The sequence below is a fragment of the Corapipo altera genome, unplaced genomic scaffold (genome assembly GCF_003945725.1).
Source record: "Corapipo altera isolate COAL_440 unplaced genomic scaffold, ASM394572v1 67, whole genome shotgun sequence".
Classification (NCBI taxonomy): Eukaryota; Metazoa; Chordata; class Aves; order Passeriformes; family Pipridae; genus Corapipo; species Corapipo altera.
Genome location: NW_020884906.1, coordinates 2718135 through 2738195, shown reverse-complemented (window position 1 = coordinate 2738195; position 20061 = coordinate 2718135). Strand labels below are relative to the sequence as shown.

At 47.1% G+C, this 20061-nt stretch overlaps 1 protein-coding gene across 7 annotated transcripts in view; it reads left to right on the top strand.

The window, feature by feature from the left end:
• Positions 1 to 20061, top strand: part of ULK1 (unc-51 like autophagy activating kinase 1) — a 94728-nt gene that overhangs the window by 7580 nt on the left and 67087 nt on the right. For 3 of the 7 annotated variants that reach the window (XM_027652413.1, XM_027652415.1, XM_027652412.1), the window contains exons 1-4: positions 7521 to 7693; positions 9027 to 9177; positions 10041 to 10133; positions 10226 to 10267. The exons of 1 other annotated variant lie outside the window; for it this stretch is intronic. In XM_027652413.1, the coding sequence (XP_027508214.1) occupies positions 7536 to 7693; positions 9027 to 9177; positions 10041 to 10133; positions 10226 to 10267 (444 nt within the window). In that variant the 5' untranslated portion in view covers positions 7521 to 7535. Of the gene's footprint in view, positions 1 to 7520; positions 7694 to 8412; positions 8819 to 8967; positions 9178 to 10040; positions 10134 to 10225; positions 10268 to 20061 lie in introns of those variants that run through there. 3 more of the 7 variants (XM_027652414.1, XM_027652417.1, XM_027652418.1) reach the window with 3 other exon arrangements.

Genomic DNA, 20061 nt, shown 5'->3' with positions numbered 1-20061 from the left:
TCATTGCATTTGACAAGGGACAAATGGCAAATGCTGAGCTGTGTACATTTCTGGTCTTTAATTGGACATAACCATTACCACATTAGTTGGTAACCAAATCGAAGTAGTGCAGAAATAATGATGAGAAATTAGGTCTTCAAAATCTTTGTCATTTACACAGATAAAGGAAAGGAAGAGACAGTCTACGGGACTGAATGCCTAAATACTTCTCAAAAATGCATCTCTGATTTGTCAGGCAAGAAGTCAACAACTACAGACCTTTGGTCTCAGGCAAGTGCTTCACCTAAACTGCATTTTGGGCAATTGCTCTGTGAATTCATAGAGCAGAGAGCTCAGGTGTGCAAAAAGAGAAGGAAAGTAATAATTTAAAAAATCAGATTAAAAATAACTTATTTCATTATCACCTTGTACTTAGGTCTTCCTCTTTGCTGTGGAGCTATAAGTGCTGTGATATAGATATGGGTGGGTCTGACATCTTAGCAGAGCAGTTGTTTTTATATACTTTTTAAATGGGTTTGAAAGCACTTAACACTAAAAAAACCTTTCTGATGCTCCACTGGGAACTTTTCTTACATGCCACTCATTGATTTGGGCTTCTGTGTGGGTGAATTGTCCCTCTGGTTTCCTAGAAACACACAGGGACTAGGGATCATTGCTTTGGAGTGTGGCAACACAGGTACAGATCCCAGATGATGCAACCAGCAGTGGCCAGGCTCAGCTTTCAAGTTCCTGGGAGCAGCCTGTCCTTGTCAGTTGAGAAAACTGATAACAGGTCCAGATGAAGAGCCTGAGTATTTTTTTTTCCCAAGTGATCTTTCTTTGTATACATAGGAGTGATAACTTCTAAGGAGAGATTTAGGAGTAACTGCTCATCTTGGGCTTTTAGGGAGAGAAACTCTCAGCTTCTGCCCAAAACTAGAACACTGAAAATAAACCACAGAAACGGGAAGAGAGCTGGGCATGACACAATTTGCTTGTCCAAGGACACAGTTTGTCCTTGCCTGTGTCATTCCTGTCAGATGTTTGCCCACTCTGTCCCAGGAAGGCTCCAGCAGTGACAGTGCTCGTCTGCCTGGGTACCCCACTCCCCTTCTGAACTCATCAGCAGGGGGACAGATCTCCTTCACAGCTGCTGAAGCTTCTTATGCCTTGTCCTATCTGCTGTGGACATTCCTTGCTGTTACAGCTGTTATTTGCACATCTGTAAATAAAGGAAGTTATCATTTCTGCCCAGGCTTTACATGGGGTGAGTAAGGCCTTGGCTGGACCAATGCCCACTCGAAATTGTATATGCTACTGGCCAACTTGAAAACACAGACACCTCCAAGCCACTTAGTCATAAAGAGGAAAGTTTCATTAAGAGTCCCTTCCCAAGGCAAAGCTGAAAGCTTGCTGGAAGCAATTGGATATCCCAAGTGAGCTGGTCCCAGGAGTAGGGTGCTCCTGGCCCGTGCCTTCCCTCCCCATGGGCACCAGTGCTGAGGCACCAAACCCCAGAAAGAGCCCAGCCAAAAAGAAAATGCCTGAGAATCCCATGTCTAGGTTGTTGCATGTCTTGGACTTCCCAGGTTCATGACAGAGAGGAAGAAGTGAGTGTTTCTATAATCCTGCATTCTTCTGTGGCTCTTTGCTGTAATCCAGCAGTGAAAGGGTGTTAAACCTGCTCTTTAAGTGGCAGGTTTTAGAGCAGGAAAAACAACAAAGGCCTCTGATTCATAACAGGACAGATACAGGTTTCTCTGGGAAGTCACTGCTGACTTCTAATATTTTAGATTTCATTGGTGGTTTTTATCTTAAGGCTGCTTTTAAGAAGGTCAAAGACACCTGAGGTGATAATGTGACTTCACTGTCAACATGGACTGCTTTAGACAGACTTTATTAGGCTGAAAGGTTCTTTCTGACCATGAACTTTAGCTCTCTCCTGGAGAAGAACATGGTCCTTAAACCTGGAGCTTTATCCTGTATTAGTCATGCCCCTTCCTCATCCATCCCACCATGGCCATGCCCTATCTAAAAAGAAGCCCAGGCTGAGAGCTGAGCAACCTTCTTCTGACTTCCTAAACTATGACTCCATAGATGTGAAAGAAAAGGGATATAACAGTCTTCCTCATGCCATGAGGTGAGTGGTTATTTTTAATGCAGAGGTCTCCAAAGCAAGGGCTGGTGCCAAAGCACGTTGGAGCTGCTGCAGAGGATCCTGTTGACTTGAATGGATGTTGGAGGGGATCCCAGAGCACACAAGTGAGGCCTGAGTCTGTACCTGAACAAACCATGGCTTTGCCAGGACTGCTTTGAGGGGCTCCATGGATGGCATAGAGCGAAGTGTGTGTGTGCAGCTGTGCAGGGAGGCTGAGGGTGGTGAGCGTGGGTCTGCTCCCAACACAGGGAGAGATGACATCTTGTGAGGCACTGCACAGTGATACCTGCTGATTTATGGACAAGCAGTACTTGTTCTGGCAAAAAATAGCTTCCAATTAGCCTGAAAACAGACTGCTCTGGGTGGAGGATTTGCAGACTCTCTTATTTATTGGCAAACCTCATTTTAATATAATCAGCTGCTTTACAGGCAGGTCAGGTAATGATCCTTGATGTGAGTGCTAACAGATTTGAACACCAAGTACAACCTTTAGTGCCCAGAGCCCTCTGCCAGTAGGTGAAATATATTTGGTATTAAAATGCCATAGGAACCCAGGAAGCCCCTGGCCAGAGCACCTTGCTGAGTACATTAAAACACTGCCTTCAATAATTCATAGTATCTGTTCAGTAAGCTGGTGTGTATGGGTGGGGAGGAGGGTAATAAAACAACTCAGACCTGGCCTGCCAGGATAATTTAGTGGCCAGTTAAATCTCTCAACGCTATTAATCAGTGAAGTGGCCCACAGCATAAATAAATCCCGAATGTAATATGACAGGGCTATGGAAGCACATGGGAAGCGATTCTTCCTCTCCTGTGTATGATGTTAAGTGCCATACTGCTCCAACAGCTGGTATTTGAATAACCTCAATGCTCTAATACCTCAAACATTCAGGCTTTCCAGCTGTGTTATCCCGTGTTTAGATGTCACCTAAACGTCTTCCACTCTGCTGTGTGTGCGACACAGGGAGCAGTTGGCTGTGAAAGCTGGAGCAGATTGTGAACTCCACCACTGAATCCAGTGTCTCGTTTCACTGATCAAGAGCTCATGTTGCGAGTGGAGGATCACTCCTTTCCTAAGACAAAAGCGTTTTACCAGAGTTGGAATGTTGTTTCTGCAGATCCCCGGTGAGGTATGAACAAATACTCTTGACACGACTTATACTGCTGCTGTAAATTTACAGATGCTTTCAGGACTCCAAATTAATGCACTCAATTCAGCCTCTCCAGGAATGCAACACAACAATGCTGTGTTCAAAATTCTCCTATCCTGGTGAATTTGGTGCAATTCTACTGTAATCTGTGTCTTACCCTTACTGTACTGAGCCAGAACCCAACCTAATAGCAGACATCAGAAATGGGGATGATTAAAGGACATACTTTTAATTTTCCATTAGATTCAGCCTGTCGCTTCCCTTCTATTCATTAATGCTGGGCTAATATTTACTTCTAAGACTTAGATATTTGTAGACTTTCCACATATTTCTTCCACCAAACTGATTTTCAGCCAAGCACTGCATATTCAGTACCTTCACTCCTTCCTGATTAATCTGGCAAAAATTCCAGCTTTCAGGTTAGTGTTGGCTCTGCCCAGATACTGGCAACTACCCTCAGCTATTAGGAGGTTTGTGGAAAGCGGATGTGTAACTGCCTTAACATGTCTGAATTTGCATCAGATTTTGAATCCACACAAATACAGTGTCTGCTTTTCATCCTGATGTACTCTGAAACTCATACTCTGATCTTTCCTCCTGTGCTACTCTGTCCATCTCTTTTGGCATCTGCTTCTGTGAAGAAGATTAATTACCCAGCAGCAGCACTATATAGGACTGAGCTACAGCCTATATTAAAGCTCATCTTCAGGCTTTGCACTCATTTCACACAAAGAGGAGACATGGGATCAATTATAAGGCTCAACCCATGTGTGGTAACACATTCAATCACATCTTGCTCGTGTGCCTAAGCCTCATAGTCTGGCATTTCTCTTCCTCCACAAATGCTGATTTTTTTTGTCCTGGTCTTCAGTGTCTGTGTCCGTGAGGCAATTGCTGTAATAAACAGATTACACAGGAGGGCCTTGGAAACTCTCTCTGCATCAAGCAGAACTTTGATTTCAAAACAGAGATATACAGCAAGGGAAAGAACTTGTTCTTTGTGATTGCATCTGGCCAAGGATTCCCCCACGCCTTCCAGATGCAGTGGCTCAGCTTCATGGGTGGCTTCTGATCTCTCATCAGGCAGTGTGGGGAACACCAGGATGGAGTTGCTGAACTAGAAAAGCAAAGACATCATGATCTTGGGAAAGGTGGTTGTCTGGCCCACAGTGGATGCTTGTATTAAGAAGCTGGAACTGTCTAGAAAAGCATCAAGAAACGTGTCACACATCTGACACGGGTTCTCTGGGATATGACAGCTCAGGTCTGGGCTATACAGGAGCACATGTGAAATATCACTGGTCATAGAAGACACAGGCAAAGGGGCACATCTTGCTCTTTGGGTGTAGGGACTGAAGTCTCACATAACTGTGCACAGAAGCTCTGGTGCCTACAGCAAAGTACACACAGCAGCAGGCAGCTGAGCATGCACCAGCTCTCCACAGCATCCACCTGCCTTCCAAGTCAAACTTTTGCAGTCCAAAATGAAGTCTGTGTTGCTCCAGGTTCCTCCTAAAAGAGCTTGTTTAAAAGTTGTACCTACATGAGCTTCAGACACACCCTGAGCTACTGGTTCGGTACATGCATAATTTATTCCATAGGTTGGACTGTAATGAGAACAGTTTAGCCCCAGATGGAAATCTTTATTCTGTCTTTATTATAAATCTATACTCTGAGTTTGCTTGCTCTTTCATAATTCCCTCATACTTCTGTAGCTTTAACCAATTCCCCAGCTCAGAGATAATTACATTGTGCCTCTGCAGCCCAGAGGTAAGGATGGCACTCTGAGCTTACAGGAGACAGAAACAGCAATATTTATGACTCCTGATTAAAACATGGTATTGGAAAAAAGTATCACTTAAGTCATCAGGATATCAGTTGGCTGTTGTTTTCCTACACATTTGAATTAGAAAAAAGAATAAAGTTGCATTAAATTAAAAAGATAATTTCAAGACAATATTCAAAGGTTTCCCACAGTGGGTGTATGCTTATATTTTTCTCCACCCATCATAAATCTCAGCATTAGATCTTTCCCCACTCATATTTTGCATTAGTAAATTGAACTCTCTGCTCTGTCCCCTCAAAGATTAATGCCTCCATCTGAGGAAGTAGTTGAATACGTGCTGGCGGTAGTGCTTTCATCATTAGCAAATGGGAGACTGTGGGAGGAGAACAGAATTTGCATGTGTTGGATGTTGGCCTAAACATACTCAAACTGAATTCTGGACATCAGGGAAGAATTGATAGAGCATAAGCATTTAATCAGCAAACCACAGAAAAAAAATATTTGAGGAATCCTACTTTTAATTAAAAAGCTTTTCATCCCTCTTTGTTCCAACATGAACAAATGTGTCTGCAGAGTGCACTCCAAACATCTCAAACCCATATTTGCTGTCAAGTGGTATTACATTTTACTAGTGATCCTGGGAAAAGTTTTTAAATCTCTGTGGAAGTTTGAAATATTTTCACTACCCTATTTTTTGAAGACACATTTGAGAGACATTTAAATGTACAAATGTTAAACCAGTTCAAAGTGTGGTGCCTCGTGTGTGCCCGTGGCATCCAGTACAACTTGATCCTGATCCTTGTACAGACCCCCAAGTTCCTTCACAGTTCTTCTGCTACCTTGGAGTTCCATTTATTCACCAGTGAGCCTGCTTCAAACAAACCCAGTTTGCCTAAAATCAAAATAAAATGTCAGCAGAGAGGAGCTTGGTTGACTTTGCCACCTGGCTCTGTGGACAGCCGTGTGCAGAAAGCTACCTTAGGACCCACCTTTAATCCAATCTAAGTTATGTTAAGCTTTTTTTTTCACAACCAACAGCACGTGAAGGAACAAAATAAGCACGCACAGTACAGAACAAAGGCCATTCATCAGCGGGGTATTCTGGCCTCTAATTGAACAGCAGTCATATCGACTTCCTCCTTCGCCCAGCTCTGGGACTCAGTGTCTTTGCTGTGCTGGGGAAGGAAAGGCAGAAGCACCTGTGGGCACTGCAGATTTTACCGCAGTTCTTGCAAGAGTGCACTTGCTAACCAGGGTGCTCTGGCTGCTTTCCAGCCAAGGCAGATACGAGATTTTGCCTGCCTTGAAATCATCTGAAAAGTTTCAAAACATTTTCTTCACTTCCTGCCTTAAGCTTTTGCAACTATTACCTCCTGCATTAGAGACAGTGGCTTTTAACAACAGGTAAAATTAAATCCTGTGTCTGGCATTTGCCAAGTAGCTTGATATTTTTTGGAAGTTTGATGATGTTTGACATTTTTACCTGTGTCTGTGTTTAGTTTTTTAATTATCCCCTTGTGATCATTGACAAAGGCCTGAAATTGTAGATGTGGAGGATACGGGCCCAGAAGAATGAAAGAAAACAAGTAGCTAAGTATATTATATCTCTTTAAAAAGCAATTTTTAAATTCACTTCTGCTGAAATCACAAAGGCGCTCTAGTCCTGTTTCAGTTTGAAGGCTACTTCAACAGATAGAATCATCAGATTCCCATTGAAGAATATCCCACAAAGCACTAAATAACTGTTGGGATTTGAGGCACCAATTATGACCAGCCAGGCACTGCTACTTTTAGAATGGTCTTTGGTATGTGCTTTCCACCAAAGAGGAAGGTACCTGAACATGAGTTACGCAGGAACCAAGGGCAATAGACCAGAGGCCAGACATCTTATCAGTCAGCCACGGCTTTTGTGTAGATAACACAGCCTGACGCTGTGAAGTGCTGCTTGTTCCTAATTTTTGCCGTGAACAGGGATAACTGGAGGCACTTGGAGTCACGACACCGAGCACCCTCTGTGCTGGGTGACTGCGGAGCCGCTGGCATCGTACGGGCAGGGCGTGTTTGGTGTTGCCATGCTGACACAGGTCAATATACCAATTGATACCGAGCAGTTGTGTAAAAAGCAAACTCCAGGCTGAGCGTGCGAGCAGGGGTGCTGCCTGTGAGGCACGTTGTTTTCTCTGCAGCTGGAATGTGATGTTCTGCTTCAGATGTCGTGATAAGTGTACGGACTGGAGCGAGTGCGCAAGTGCTCCGGATACCGCCAGGGCTGGTGGGTTTGGGCAGTCTGGAGCAGAGATTGGGGCAAATGCGTGAGAGGTTCCTGCAGCAGAGGGAATGACCTGTGAGCCCACACCCACAGGGCAGAGCTTGTGGGTCACTGCACAGCAAGAGACTGGGGACGGCCAAAACGCACACCAGGCTCTGGCCAGGAAAGGTTTCTTATCGCAGCAGTGGTTCCATGCTGAGCTCTGCAGCTCAACGAGAAGGGGTCCTCAGAGGAAAGCTCCATGGAGGTACCCTCGGGCACTCTGGAAGCCTGGTTTGCTCCCCGCAGAGGAGCCGTGGTCCCCCAGCACGGGAGCGTGTGGAGAGGGGCCAGAGCCTGTGGAGGAAGAGGTGAGTGATGCTGGGGGAGAAGAGGGGGTGGTGGGACTGGGGTCCATCTGGACCCTTCAGTGGCTCCTGGGGTGAACTTTTAACAGTTCACCTGAACAGGCACGTTTCTTTAGTTGTTGGAAACATCACTTGGTCTGTTCAGCCTGGAGAAGAGGAGAGGGAGGGGAGGCCTTATCAAGGTCTACAACTTCGCCATGAAGGGAAGTGGAGGGGCAGGCACTGATCTCTTCTCTCTGGTGACCAGTGACAGGACAGGAGCGGATGGCCTGAAGCTGTGTCAGGGGAGGTTTAGGTTGGCTCTAAGGAAAAGGTTCTTCCCCCAGAGGGTGGTCAGGCACTGAACAGGCTCCCCAGGGCAGTGGTAACAGCACCAAGCCTGACAGAGCTTGAGAAGCCTTTGGACAACGCTCTCCGGTACATGGTGGGGGATGTCCTGTGCAGGGCCAGGAGTTTGACTTTGACGATGCCCGTGGGTCCCTTCCAGCTCAGAAGCGATTCCGTGATCCCCCAAAGGCCGAGCGGCCGGCTCAGGGCTCAGGGGGCCCGCGGGGCCGCGGCGCTGACTCAGGCGGGCGGCAGGCGGCGCCTTTAAATGTGCCGGGCCCGGCCGCTCCGCCTCAGGTGCCGCCGCCGCCTCCCCCGCCGCGCACCGCGCACCGCGCCTGCGCCGCCCGGCACGACCCGCTCCGTCCGCTCAGCTTTGTGCGGGCCCGGCCCGAGCGAGCGGCGGGACCCGCGGGGCGACACCGACCCCCAGCACCGACCCCAACCCCGACCCCAACCCCGACCCCAGCACCGACAGCCGGGGGCGCGGGCCGCCCGCCGTCCTTAAGGTGGATCGCGCTTAAGGTGGAGCGCTGCCGCGAGGCGGACCGGGCGTTAAGGTGGATCGCGCTTAAGGTGGACTCTCGGCGAAGCCGCGCCTGCCGGCGGGGGGGCCGGGGCTCGGCATGGGGAGCCCCGCCTGAAGCGGGGCCCGAGGAGCCGCGCCGGCCCGGCCCGAGGAGGAGGAGGAGGAGGAGATGGGGGAGGCCCGCCGCTGAGGAGCCAGCTTCGCCCCGGCCGCTGACAATGCCCGGCTCCCGGCCGCTCGGCAGGAAAAGGCAGCCCATGGACGAGGGCGAGGTGGGGAGCGCAGCCCGGCGCGGAGCCGGCGGGAGCGGGGCTGCTCCGGCTGCCGGCCGCTCCTTGGGGGAATGGGGGGGGACGGGGGTGGTGGTGGCGGGGGTTGCCCCGTCGCGTTTGGATTGGGAGAGGTTTAATTTTCTTTAAAGGCAGCTCCTTCATCACCGCCATCCTCCTCCTCCTCCTCCTCCTCCTCGTCCCTTTGCAGCTCTGAAGCCGCCCCGGCCGCAGCCTCCCCGCCGGCCCCCGGGACCCCCCGGCGCAGCGCCATGGAGGCGGTGGGAAAGTTTGAGTTCAGCAGGAAGGACCTGATCGGGCACGGAGCCTTCGCCGTCGTCTTCAAAGGCAGGCACAAAGAGGTGAGAATACCGGCGCTTTTTTTTCCCCCCTTGGTTTTTGTTCGGTTATTTATTTATTTATTTATTTCCTGGTCTGGGCCGAGCTGGGCAGCGCGTCCCGGTCACCCCGTCCCCGCCGGCTGCGGTCGCTATTTCCAGCCTGGGCATCACCCCGGGCTCGGGGCAGCCCTGGGGATGGCAGACGTGTTGTTTGTTGTTATTTGTTATTGTTCTCTTCGGAGTTTTCTTTGGGAGCGGGCATATGTCCTGGCAGGTGGCTTCACCTTGGGGCTGGGAGGCCGGCAGCTGCCTGGGAGGTGTCCACAGACACCCCCCCCCCCCCCCCAAAAATCTGCCCTCACCTCCAGAATAAGGAGTGTGGGGGAGAAATCCCTCCACGCTGTCTGTGAAGTGTGTAGAGAGCCCTTCCTTTAGTTTGGGTTGGGTTTTTTAGGGTTTTTATTTTGTGTCTGTGAAGTCTTTTCTTCCTCCACTTAATTTTTCCAGGAGGAGGAGAAATCTCATGCTGGTAAATAAAAGGAAACCAATCCGGCAGTGGATTTTCCATCATTAGGGCTTGGGATAAGCTGTGGCTCCCACGGTGCGTTTATTTCTAGTGATTAAATAAGAGGATAATCGCCATATAAAGTAGTAACAAAAACCCAAACCTTGGGCTTTTCTCCTTGGGCTGACAAGCATAATTTGGAAAGGGCAAGTCTGAACAAGCGAGAGGTAGGCATTAGGATGTGAAGTGAGAGGCCTTTACCGGTGCTGCACAACACTTTGTTCAATAGTATTTGTAATCTGTTAAGAGGCTGCTTAACCTAATGTAAATTAATGGTGAAATTTACATTTACCTTTGCATTACATATGCACTATTTCAGAAACCTGAGCTGGAAGTAGCTGTGAAATGCATTAACAAGAAGAACCTTGCAAAATCACAAACTCTGCTGGGCAAGGAAATAAAAATCCTTAAGGTAAAAGGCGGACTGACTTGTTTCCTTCAGTCTTTGTTCTATATGCCCTTTGTCACTCCTATCTTACAGTCTTTTTTTTCCCCTCTTTCTAGGAATTGAAGCATGAAAACATTGTTGCCTTGTATGACTTCCAGGTAAATACAATCAATTACGGCAAAATATTTTGGATTTGGGAAAGATTGAATGGAGTTTGTGAAACTTCAGTTTTTAACAAATGTTTTGTATTCAGATGTGTATTCTGGGGGGAAAAGTCTTCTGATAAATTAGGGAAAGATAAACAAACACTGTTGAGCAGACCATGTGTTAGTTATTGGCTGGACCATAGAACTTGTGTGAAGTTGGCAGTTGAAGTGGGAGCTTCTGTTCCCAGGATGTAATGCAGTGTGTGGTGAATATGTCTGTGGAGGAAGCTCTTAAGTTCTCAAAATCCTAGAAGTAAAATTACAGTAGTTTATTTTTGGCATGCCCACCTTTGGTTTTCTTTCTCTGGTCTGGATAAACTCCCTGAGAAAATTTCTTTTTCCTGGGCCATGTTAAAATAGTGTGGGCATGACTTTGTGGCATATGATTGTCTCCAGTTCCAGAGGATTTTAATTGGCATTTTTCTGTTGTCCTTGTGGCAGTCACTAAGTGTTAAAAATTGCAGCAGACATTTTTAGATTATTGTGGTTTCCCACAGTTGCCTTTTCCTTCAAAGTCAGCCCTGAAGATCTAATCTGAGGGGCTAAAACCAATCCGCTCTGAAACCCGAGTTATCCAATGACTTTTGGTTGGGTTTTTTTCCCCTTGAATATATAGTTAACTTGCCCAGTGACCCAGCAGGATTTTTCTTAGACATTTGCGATGCTTTTTAAGATAACGCTGCAGGATGGGAAGCCTAAGATGGAACCCGTGTGTTCGTGGGTGAGGGTCTGGTGGGGCCGGGGGGGCTGATGTGGAGTGACAGCTGTGTGACCACGGACCCCCGGCTGGCCCTTGGGGTGGCTTATCGGGAGCCTCCTGCCCTGTCGCTGATATCACGTGTCCCGCAGGCCGCCGTGTTTGTTGACATTCCTCCTTTTCCCGTGGATTGGCTCCGGTGGCTCCCACGTCACCCCAGACACGAATCCCGGCCGGCCGGAGCAGCAGTGCCTGCGTGCGGTGCCTTCTGGGGGCTGTAGTCTGGGGGCTGTGTCAGCCCTGCCCGCGGCTGGGACACCCCCCGTGTCCCTCCCTGCCCGAGCAGGGGGCTCTGGCCAGGTGCTGCTGGGGCCCGGGGGGTTATTTTGGTGAGAGGTGGAAGTGGGGGATGTCAGGTTGCTCTGGGAGGGAGAGAAAGCTGCTGGGAGCAGGATTGCTTTTTGGAAATATTGCATTGCTCCTGAGCAGCCCTTCGGAGCTGGGCTGGCGAAGCAGTGGCTGCCTTTGGCCTGATGTGTGCTGCAGAGTAGCTGGGAAAGCTTCCTCTGGGCACAGGCCACTTGGGGCATTAGATCTCATGGGGTTTTTTTTCCTTCTCTGTACCTTCTAAATTTGCTTAATACCTTTTTCACTTGAGGGAGTGAGCGGCTGCTCCTGCACTTCTTCTGTAGTTTGCATTTGTATGAAGCCTTTATGCTACTGGGTGTGCTCATTGCAGATCTTTCAAAACTTCTGCTCTGTTCCTCTCCCTTCTTCGAATTACTGCTGGGTAGGAAGCAGCTCAAAGACATTTTCTGCAAAAGGAGCAATTTTATCACTGTTACAATTATAGCAATGCGTTTTTCTCCTTTTGTGATGGGCTTTAGTTAAATCCTATGTATAGCAGTGTAGTCTGGTGAGATTTTTTGCAAGAAGCTGTGCTAGATGCCACAAAACAAGAACTTGAGAATGGTCCAGGGGCTCAAGGCATGCCCAGCTGTATGTTTAGTTACCAGCTTTGTCAGAGAGTCCTTGTATGACCTGCGTAATTTGATTTCTCAGACAAAATGAGATGATTTAGGGAGCAGTGGGTGTTTTATAGTCCTACCAGGGCGTGGAGTCTCCCCTGGTGTGAGGTGATCAGTCACCAGACAGTCTGATGGAGTCCACCCACATAGGTTGTGTGTGAAATGTGTCTGAGTGTTTGGCCTGCTGGGGAGTTGTATGAGAGTAAATTATTGCAAAGCTAAAAGTGCAGGTCTGTGGAAGGCTGGCTTCTGCCCACCTTTCCTTTCTTTGTAGAAAACTGCTAATTACTCACCTTGCTCTCCCAAGACAAGACTGGTTGCTTCATTCATAGCTGCATGTGTATTTACCCTTGAAAATATATTTGCAGTTAATTGAGCCTTTCCTTGTAGGCTTTCTAAAACTGAAGAGGTTTATTCTTGTATTACAACATCATAGAGCTGAAGGAAAAAAATACTTCCTGTGGAACTTAATGTTGCCCTGTAGCTTTGTCTGTCATTGCATTTTGTGTCCTCCCTCACTCTGCTCTGCCTGTCAACAGTGACTCTGACTTTTACTCGTGTACACAAGGAAATGGTTACCAAAACCACAGTGGCTGCAAGCAAGTGATTACATGCAGTGATGCTTTCATTTGCATTTTCCTGGTTAAAAACTAATGTTAACCAGGCCTCATACAACACACGATTTTTGATGTAATGCCAGATTTGCTTCAGACAGACATTTGCAGTGCTGATATTGAGCACTGACAAGCAGCTCTCACCCTGGCACCCATAGTTTATCCTTCAAATCCAGGAAAATTGCTGTGCTACTTCTCATGTCATAGATCTTTGTGATATTGGTTCATAAATAATGACAAAATAAGAAGCTTTGTAGGAGTAAATGATACTGACAAATGTTTAATGCATAAAATTGCAGTGACTGGACTTTTATAGATCCCCTTGCTGGAGTCCTGAGAGCAGTGTCAGAACATGAGAATGGCTCACAAAATGAAATATGCATATTCCCATTATTATGTGCTCATGTATTAATGAGAGGTGCATTTAGGAGCCTAATGCAAGAATCCCTGCTCAAAAAGAGGATAAATCCTATTGTACTGCATTTCTGAAAGTGCTGTCTGTTTAGTGTGTATGGAGTTGTGGTGCAGGTTTTCCCCAGGTACAGGAGATGTTTGGCATACACTAAAAACTCTACTCTGCCATCTGTGGGGTGCATTAGTAGTTACTGAGCAATCCCTGACTCCTCAGCTGGCTTGCAGAGGGGCTGGAGTTGGGGACCCCAGTCTGCAGCAGTCAAGGGGGGTTTAGCAGTCCAGAGGGACATCTGGATACCAGAAATCTCTTTAGTCTGAAGGCAGCCAAATGAGCTCTTGTTCCTTAAGGTGGCAATTAGTAACAAGGATACAAATGATGGTTTCTACCAGTATGGAAATGAGGTTTCTCAGAAAACTGATCTCCAGAACTCTGAGGATCAGCTCAACTCTTCACACACATTGACACTGGAAGGTTAGCACGTGTGGTCTGGTGTGTGGGACTTGCTTTGGTTTCCTCTGTGACTCAGGGCATTGATTCTGTGATCTTGATTAGCTGAGGGGATTCAATGGTAGGAAGGTAACTCTTGAGCTTTTCAGATCCTGGGAGCATTGTGTCCTAGACAGCTTATTCCAGCATTACTCAGAACTCAGTTCTTACATGTAACTGAGATCTTTGGGCAGTGGGAGGTCCTGGGTGTGTTTTCCTCCCTGTGCTGTGCCAGCTGCCCCAGATTGAGTAAGTGTCAACTGAAGATCTCACACGTGGCTATGTTGATGCTAGGGCAGAAAATCTGCTATTCCTGGACATAAGTCATGCTTTGGATATTAGAAAGCATTTTCCTGCGTGAAATAGGAAGAAGGATTATTGAACTGGTGTGTCTTCCCTAATTCTGTGCTGTGAGCTGAGCTTGCTTCTTAAAGCATGCTGGCTAGAACTGTGCTTGTGTGGGTATTGGGTGGGTTTTGTGTTGGTTTTCTTTTTTTTTTTCCCCAATTTTTGCACGGGTGGGATGGACTGGTTGTGGCAACCCAGCTGTTAACGTCACACAGGGCACTGCTGTGACGTTTGTGTTCAGCCTGTGTTACCTGAGGGTCTGCTTTCCATAATTTGGTGACAGGTTGGCTTATTGTACTCACGAGTTTGGGATGAGCTGAGAGTAATGCCTAACTCGCTCATCTAGCACAGACTCACCAAAAATATTTCTGCTGGGATGACTGTATCACCTGGAGACAAAGAACATGGAGTCCTTGCAGTGCAGTTTTTCTCATGCACATGGATTAAGGAATGGGTGGCAGAACAAACACTTCTCAGCTTAGTGATCAGTCAGCCTGGTGATAATAACAGCCTTGTTGTGTTGCTACTGTATAGCAAGTCCTTGTGATCAATAGGATGGTGGCTGCTGGGCTGTGATGTTCTGCTGTGCTGTCTGCACCATCACCCTTTTCTGACACGGAGCCTTGAGCTGTTAGTCTGCGTCTTGTGTACGTGCCTGCTGCTGTCCCCCGGGACCTCTGGAGTGCAGTGTCCTTAGGTGTGTCCTTCCCACTGCCCTCCAGCCTCATCAGCTGCAGTGCCGTGCCGGGGAGCGTGGTGTGGGATGAATCAGTGTTGCAGCAGTGTCACCTCATGCCTCACCACCTCTCGTGCCACCTCACGCAGGATCTCCTGTTCCTCAGGCGCTGCTGTTTGGGTGCCCCATCTCGGGGAGACAGGGCTCCCCTGTGACACTCAGAGTGACTAAGGAGGCACTCTGTGTCTGGGGGATCACAGTCCTGAGGTCAGGCTGCCTGGTTAAATCCTGGTTTAATTCCATCCCCGAGCAAAGCTGGCAGGTTGCCTGGTGAGTGGGTGTAAAGTGCAGGCTTCTCTGAACTGCCAAGCAATCCTCTTTCTGTTTGTGCTGCGGACAGGAATGGTGTGTGTGCTGTCCTGCTCTGTCAGCATCCTCACATCTGTTGAAGGGAATCACTGAAGATTGGATCTGGCTTAATTTAGCTGGAAGGGAAAAGGACAAAAACCCAAACACCCACTGCCAGTAGTTTTGTAGAGTGAGGCTTGAGAGTTTAGTGGACCAAAATGGATACGTTTGTGGAGAGTTGAGAATTTTATAGTCTTTTTTTTTTTTTTTTTTTTTTTAACACTGGCTTCACCTGCCAAGTACCCCACTGTGCAGGTCACAGAAACATCTAGCAAATATTGACCACTAAATATAGACCTCAGAGGAGTCATAGGCTTTTTATAGAGGGAGTTGTCTTGCTGCATTTCTGAAGTTATGATCACTGTTTTACTCATCCTGTGTGTAAAGCACATACCTGTGTTCCTCTCACATGATGAAGGTGTCATGGAAGAGCCGACGAGGTGGTGGTTAATAGCCTCCAAAGCTCCTGTGGAAGGTAGCATTACTCAGACTATAATGACAGATTAAGGAATGTTTCCCAGGAGTAATCGGAAACTGGTAGGCTGTTGTGTTCGCAGTTTGACAGCAAAGCTCTGGAACGGCAGAAGTGCTGTTTGTGCTGCTCTTCTTGAAGTTCCATCAGTGTTTCCACCATGAAAATTTCCACCGTGTAAATCCTTGTGATGACTGAATGCATTTGGTTGGAGTGAGCAAAGCAAGGAGGTGAAGATTTGGAGGATAGATGGGAAGAGGTGCCTCGTAATCAGTGGCTGGATGGGATTAAATTCAGATGGAGAAACACTGTTTGAATTTATTTTGAGTATTTATAGGTTCAAACCACAGCCTAATTAAAAGATTTAATTTTGTGGCTGGACTGAACTTGCTCCTAAACTACAATAAAACTGTGTTTCAAAAGCTCATTTTAATGCTCAGGCTTATCTAGAGAACTGAGGATACAGTTCACTTTCAAGTGTCTTCCTTTCTCCTCTCCCTTTCTTGCACCACCTGCCTTCCCACCTGTTGATACCAATTGAAAAGCTTTGCAGAATAAGCAGACTAGCAAACAGAGGGTTGGTGCTGATGGTAGGAATCCAGGCTGGATGGCTCTGGTTTGCTTTGGCAAAGCACCTCGAGAAGCTCTGGTCCTTGGAAGCGGATGTGGGTCATCCATGAGGTAAACTGCCTTCATCCCAGAAGTGAGATACAGTGGGAAATGAGCAGCCAAGCACAGGGGTGGTCAGCAAAGGTGGTGGTCTTTGATCTGCAAGGGGTTTTGGTTTGGTTTTGTTTTCAAAATAAGTACGAGTGTAGTGTTTTTTGTTTGCTTTCTGTTGGCTGGGTGTTGTTTTTGTTTGGGTTTTTTTTGCTGTTACTTACGTTCATGTAGCAATAACAAATGGCAAACTTGGTGGAAAAAGAACAAGAATGATGTGGTCTTCACATGCAAGGTTTCTCAGATACAGACCTAAACATATTTTGCTTAAGCGAAAGCATCTTAATTGTCTTCAGATGTTATGGTTCCTCTCTGAGAAATGTATTAACAAATATTCACAGCAGAATCCAGCAGAGCCCTGCCCATAGATAGCTTTGCAACCTCTTCTGTCCTTGCTGTATAGCAAAGAGGTGCTTTAACTGTGCTATATCTCCTGGATTATAACGTGCAGACCTTAAATATCACCATAACCATAGTGATGCTGTCAAAATGCAAAGTGAGGATCTCAGAGCTGCATTTGTTTACTAAGCAAGGTTGTTTCAAGGGGGGCTGATAGAAATGAATCAAACTGTGCATCACTGGTTGCTTAGGGCAATAATGTTCTGTCTGGCTGCAGGAGCACCTGGCTTGTCTCCCAGCATCAGAGTAACAGGAGGAATTAGGTCAGCTGAGCTGGCATAGTAGGGATCAACCAGACTGTGCTTCGGGTGGGGGGGGGATGAAAGATGCATAATTTTAAGTCATTAGAGATCCCATTTAGCAAAGTGTCTTACATGTCCAGGAAGGCAGGGCTGCCCAGCTGGGGTGTGAGAGCTGCTGGTGTGATGGGGAACCCCAGGGGCCACAGTGGGGTCCAGTGGTGCTGGGCAGGGCTGGGAGGCAGCCCCGGGGGCTGCGGGGTGGGATCTGTGTGTCCCCTCCCTGTGTGTGCTGTGTCCTGTCACCGTGTGCACAACTCAGCCATGGGGAGACTTTCTCTCTGAAGGCTTCATTTGCATTTGATGTTCTCTTCATTTAGTTGGCAATTGTAGCTAGCACGTTAAATATGTTAAAAGTACCCATTTCTCTGTTTTTTAAATACTGCAGATTTGAGCCCATGTTTCTCTGGCTTCCAGAGAAATCTCTGGATTTTTTCCCCCTCTTAATTTAAGACCGTTTTTATTTGAAAGAAAACTTTAATGCTTTTTTTTTTTTAAATTCCTTATTTCCACACCTTTGTGATAACAAGTGTGTTTGTTTTCTTGAATCTGGTACGTGAAGTCTCAAATAAATGGATATAAAAGAGAAGACTTGCAAAGGCCAGTCACTCATGCAGCTGCCATAGAAGAGCTCAGAGAGGTCAGACATTTTCAAAGTTGCTTAAAAAACAAACAAACAAAGAAGACCAACAAAATAACTGAACAGCTCCTGCAGAGTATCAGACTGTGTTGGGGATATACCATTAAAAAACTAGCAATTCCCAACTTTATCAGTGGAACTACAGTAATCAAACAAAAATCAAACTTCAGGACTTGGTCACTTTGCTTGTACTTGCACATATCTCAGTAAATTAATATGTCTCAGTGACTGTCATTAAAACTGAAATGTTCATATTTCTACTGTGTTCTCCACCTCGACCCCCAGCTCTCCCCCCACAACTCCTATTCATTGGGCAGGCTCATAAAATGCAACTTTTACAGTATGCAAGGATTTAATTCCAGTACATGTGACTGAGCTTAAGGGAACGAGGAATTCAACTTTAAAAGTTCAGTTCATAGCATGGCTGTGATACAGAAAGGAGATAAGGAATAAATACAGAAAAGCAAATCGGATCTTGATTATTTTTATCATTGTTTTTAGAATTCTGCAGTTTCCTCTCTTGATAGTACTAACATAATGCATTGCCATTTGCAAAGGAGCTTGATTTTGTTCAAAAAAGCTTCTAGGTATTATTCTGCCTGTTGGCAAGGGGGTAACTACTTCCTTCTACTCTGTGTCAGGAAGTCCAAACTTTTCAGGATTCTGCTGCCTTTTTTTTTCATCTACATTCTCTTATCCTCACTGGGCTGCTGCAGCTGCTGCATACAGGTGTGGCCTGCAGCCAATGCTCTTGGGCAGTGATGCCTCTCCAGGAGTTGGCTGGGGGGGCACAGACTGCTGTAGGAGTGCAGCCTTACCCCCAGAGCAAAGTGAGGGAGTAAGGAGGGATTGCTTTTCAGTGTTCCTGCAGCACAAGTCCTCAGTTTGCTCTGATGTGCATGTTTTTGGTCTTGCCTTGAAGCTCTGTGACCTGTGAAACCCAGCACTTTGTCTCTCTACCCCATTATGACCTGAATCCCATGGTCTGGTTTCTGTGGTCAGGCTCAGATGCAGCTCCAGCTGTGGCCTGCTGTGCTGTGCTGCTCTGCAGAGGCCCTGTCTGCCTCTGAAGGAGAGCCAGGTTTTTCTGTCTGAGCTCTCTGCGAGTGCTGTGGTCACCAGTCATCCAGCAAGTGCCTTGGATCTCAGGGCTTTGGTGGAGGCCAGCAGTGAAGTTGTGTGAAGGCAAGAGCAGAGTGCCCAGCAGTGGGGGTGTGACCAGCACTGCTGCCTCTGCCTGCAGGCAGGGGAGGGGCTGCTCTGCAGGAACCTGCTGAAAGCTCCTGTCCAGTGGAAGGGATGGGGAAGTTTCTTCAGGTCACTTGAAGACTGAGCTGCCTTCCCAGCTGTGCTCCCATTTGTCCTTGGTGGGATGAGCTGCCTGGCAAAACAGCAGCTCCGTGGACGTGATGTTGTCTCGTTTGGTTTTTAATGTCATGCAGGCAGACTTCAGAACTGTTGCCAGGAGGATGGGAAATACTTTCCCTCCCTTCCTGAAGCCTGTGTAGAACCAAAGGATAGCCTTCCTGCTGTTTTTAATCTGCCCTGAAGTACAACCTGTCCTGAAACAACTCATCAGATTTATGGTGGAGAACATGTAGTGCTTGGAATGGGGCAGTGCAGGCCCTTGGCATCACTGTTCTTCTTGTCCTACAAAAATTTGCCTGCTGCAAGGGCAGCCATAAACCATTTCTGTGCTGCTGGGCCTCCCTTCTGCTTGCTTTGTGCCTCTGCTGGTGCTCTGCATCCTGGGCAAGTTTGGCAGGTCAGTAGGAAGTGGAATGGAGTCAAGAGCCAATGCACAAATTCGTGGGCCTCTCTGGGTCTTGCTTTCTGGTGCTTATTCCATGGGATCTAGAGAAAGAAACTAGAAGCCCTCATGCTTCTGGGAAGTCACAGATCTGCTCACCATGGTAATAACACTGTCCAGTCAGTAGCAGTAGGTTTTATTGCTGGACCTGGATGTGCCAAAACAGGGAAAGGTATTGAATAGACTATGGGATGATGGTGTGTGTTGTTTGCATGTCACTTGCTGGACCTTGTGCTTTTCTGTGACTGCTACTGTAGCCCAAGATTTATCACTTTCTGGGTAGCCCTTACTCAAGAGGAAAGTGGCTGCTGGTTCCTTATAACTTACTAACTCTCTTGGTGCAGGACTTTGCTGGCTGCACGACTTGAATCCCGAAAGTCTGTCCTAAAACATGCTTTTTTCTGGCTGTGAAGCTGTGTCTGGGCTTGAGAAACATTTTGTGGTATTGCATGTCCATACAGAGAGGAGATTATACTGCAGTGAGTGCTTTCCCTTTCTTTCTTCATCTGAGTTAATTATTGTCTGCTGAATTGGAAGCCTGTTCAAACTGTTCCTGAGTTCCTTATTGAGGTTCAGGAGGAGTGAGGAGGGTGACCAGGGATAGAGAACAGGTGAACACAGGAGGCTCTGAGACATGTTTTTCTCTTCACTTGAGGTCAAAAGGCATGTAAATACCTTATAGCTGTTTGCTTTGGATCAGTTTTCCAAAGGATGATGAGCACTAGTAGGTGCTC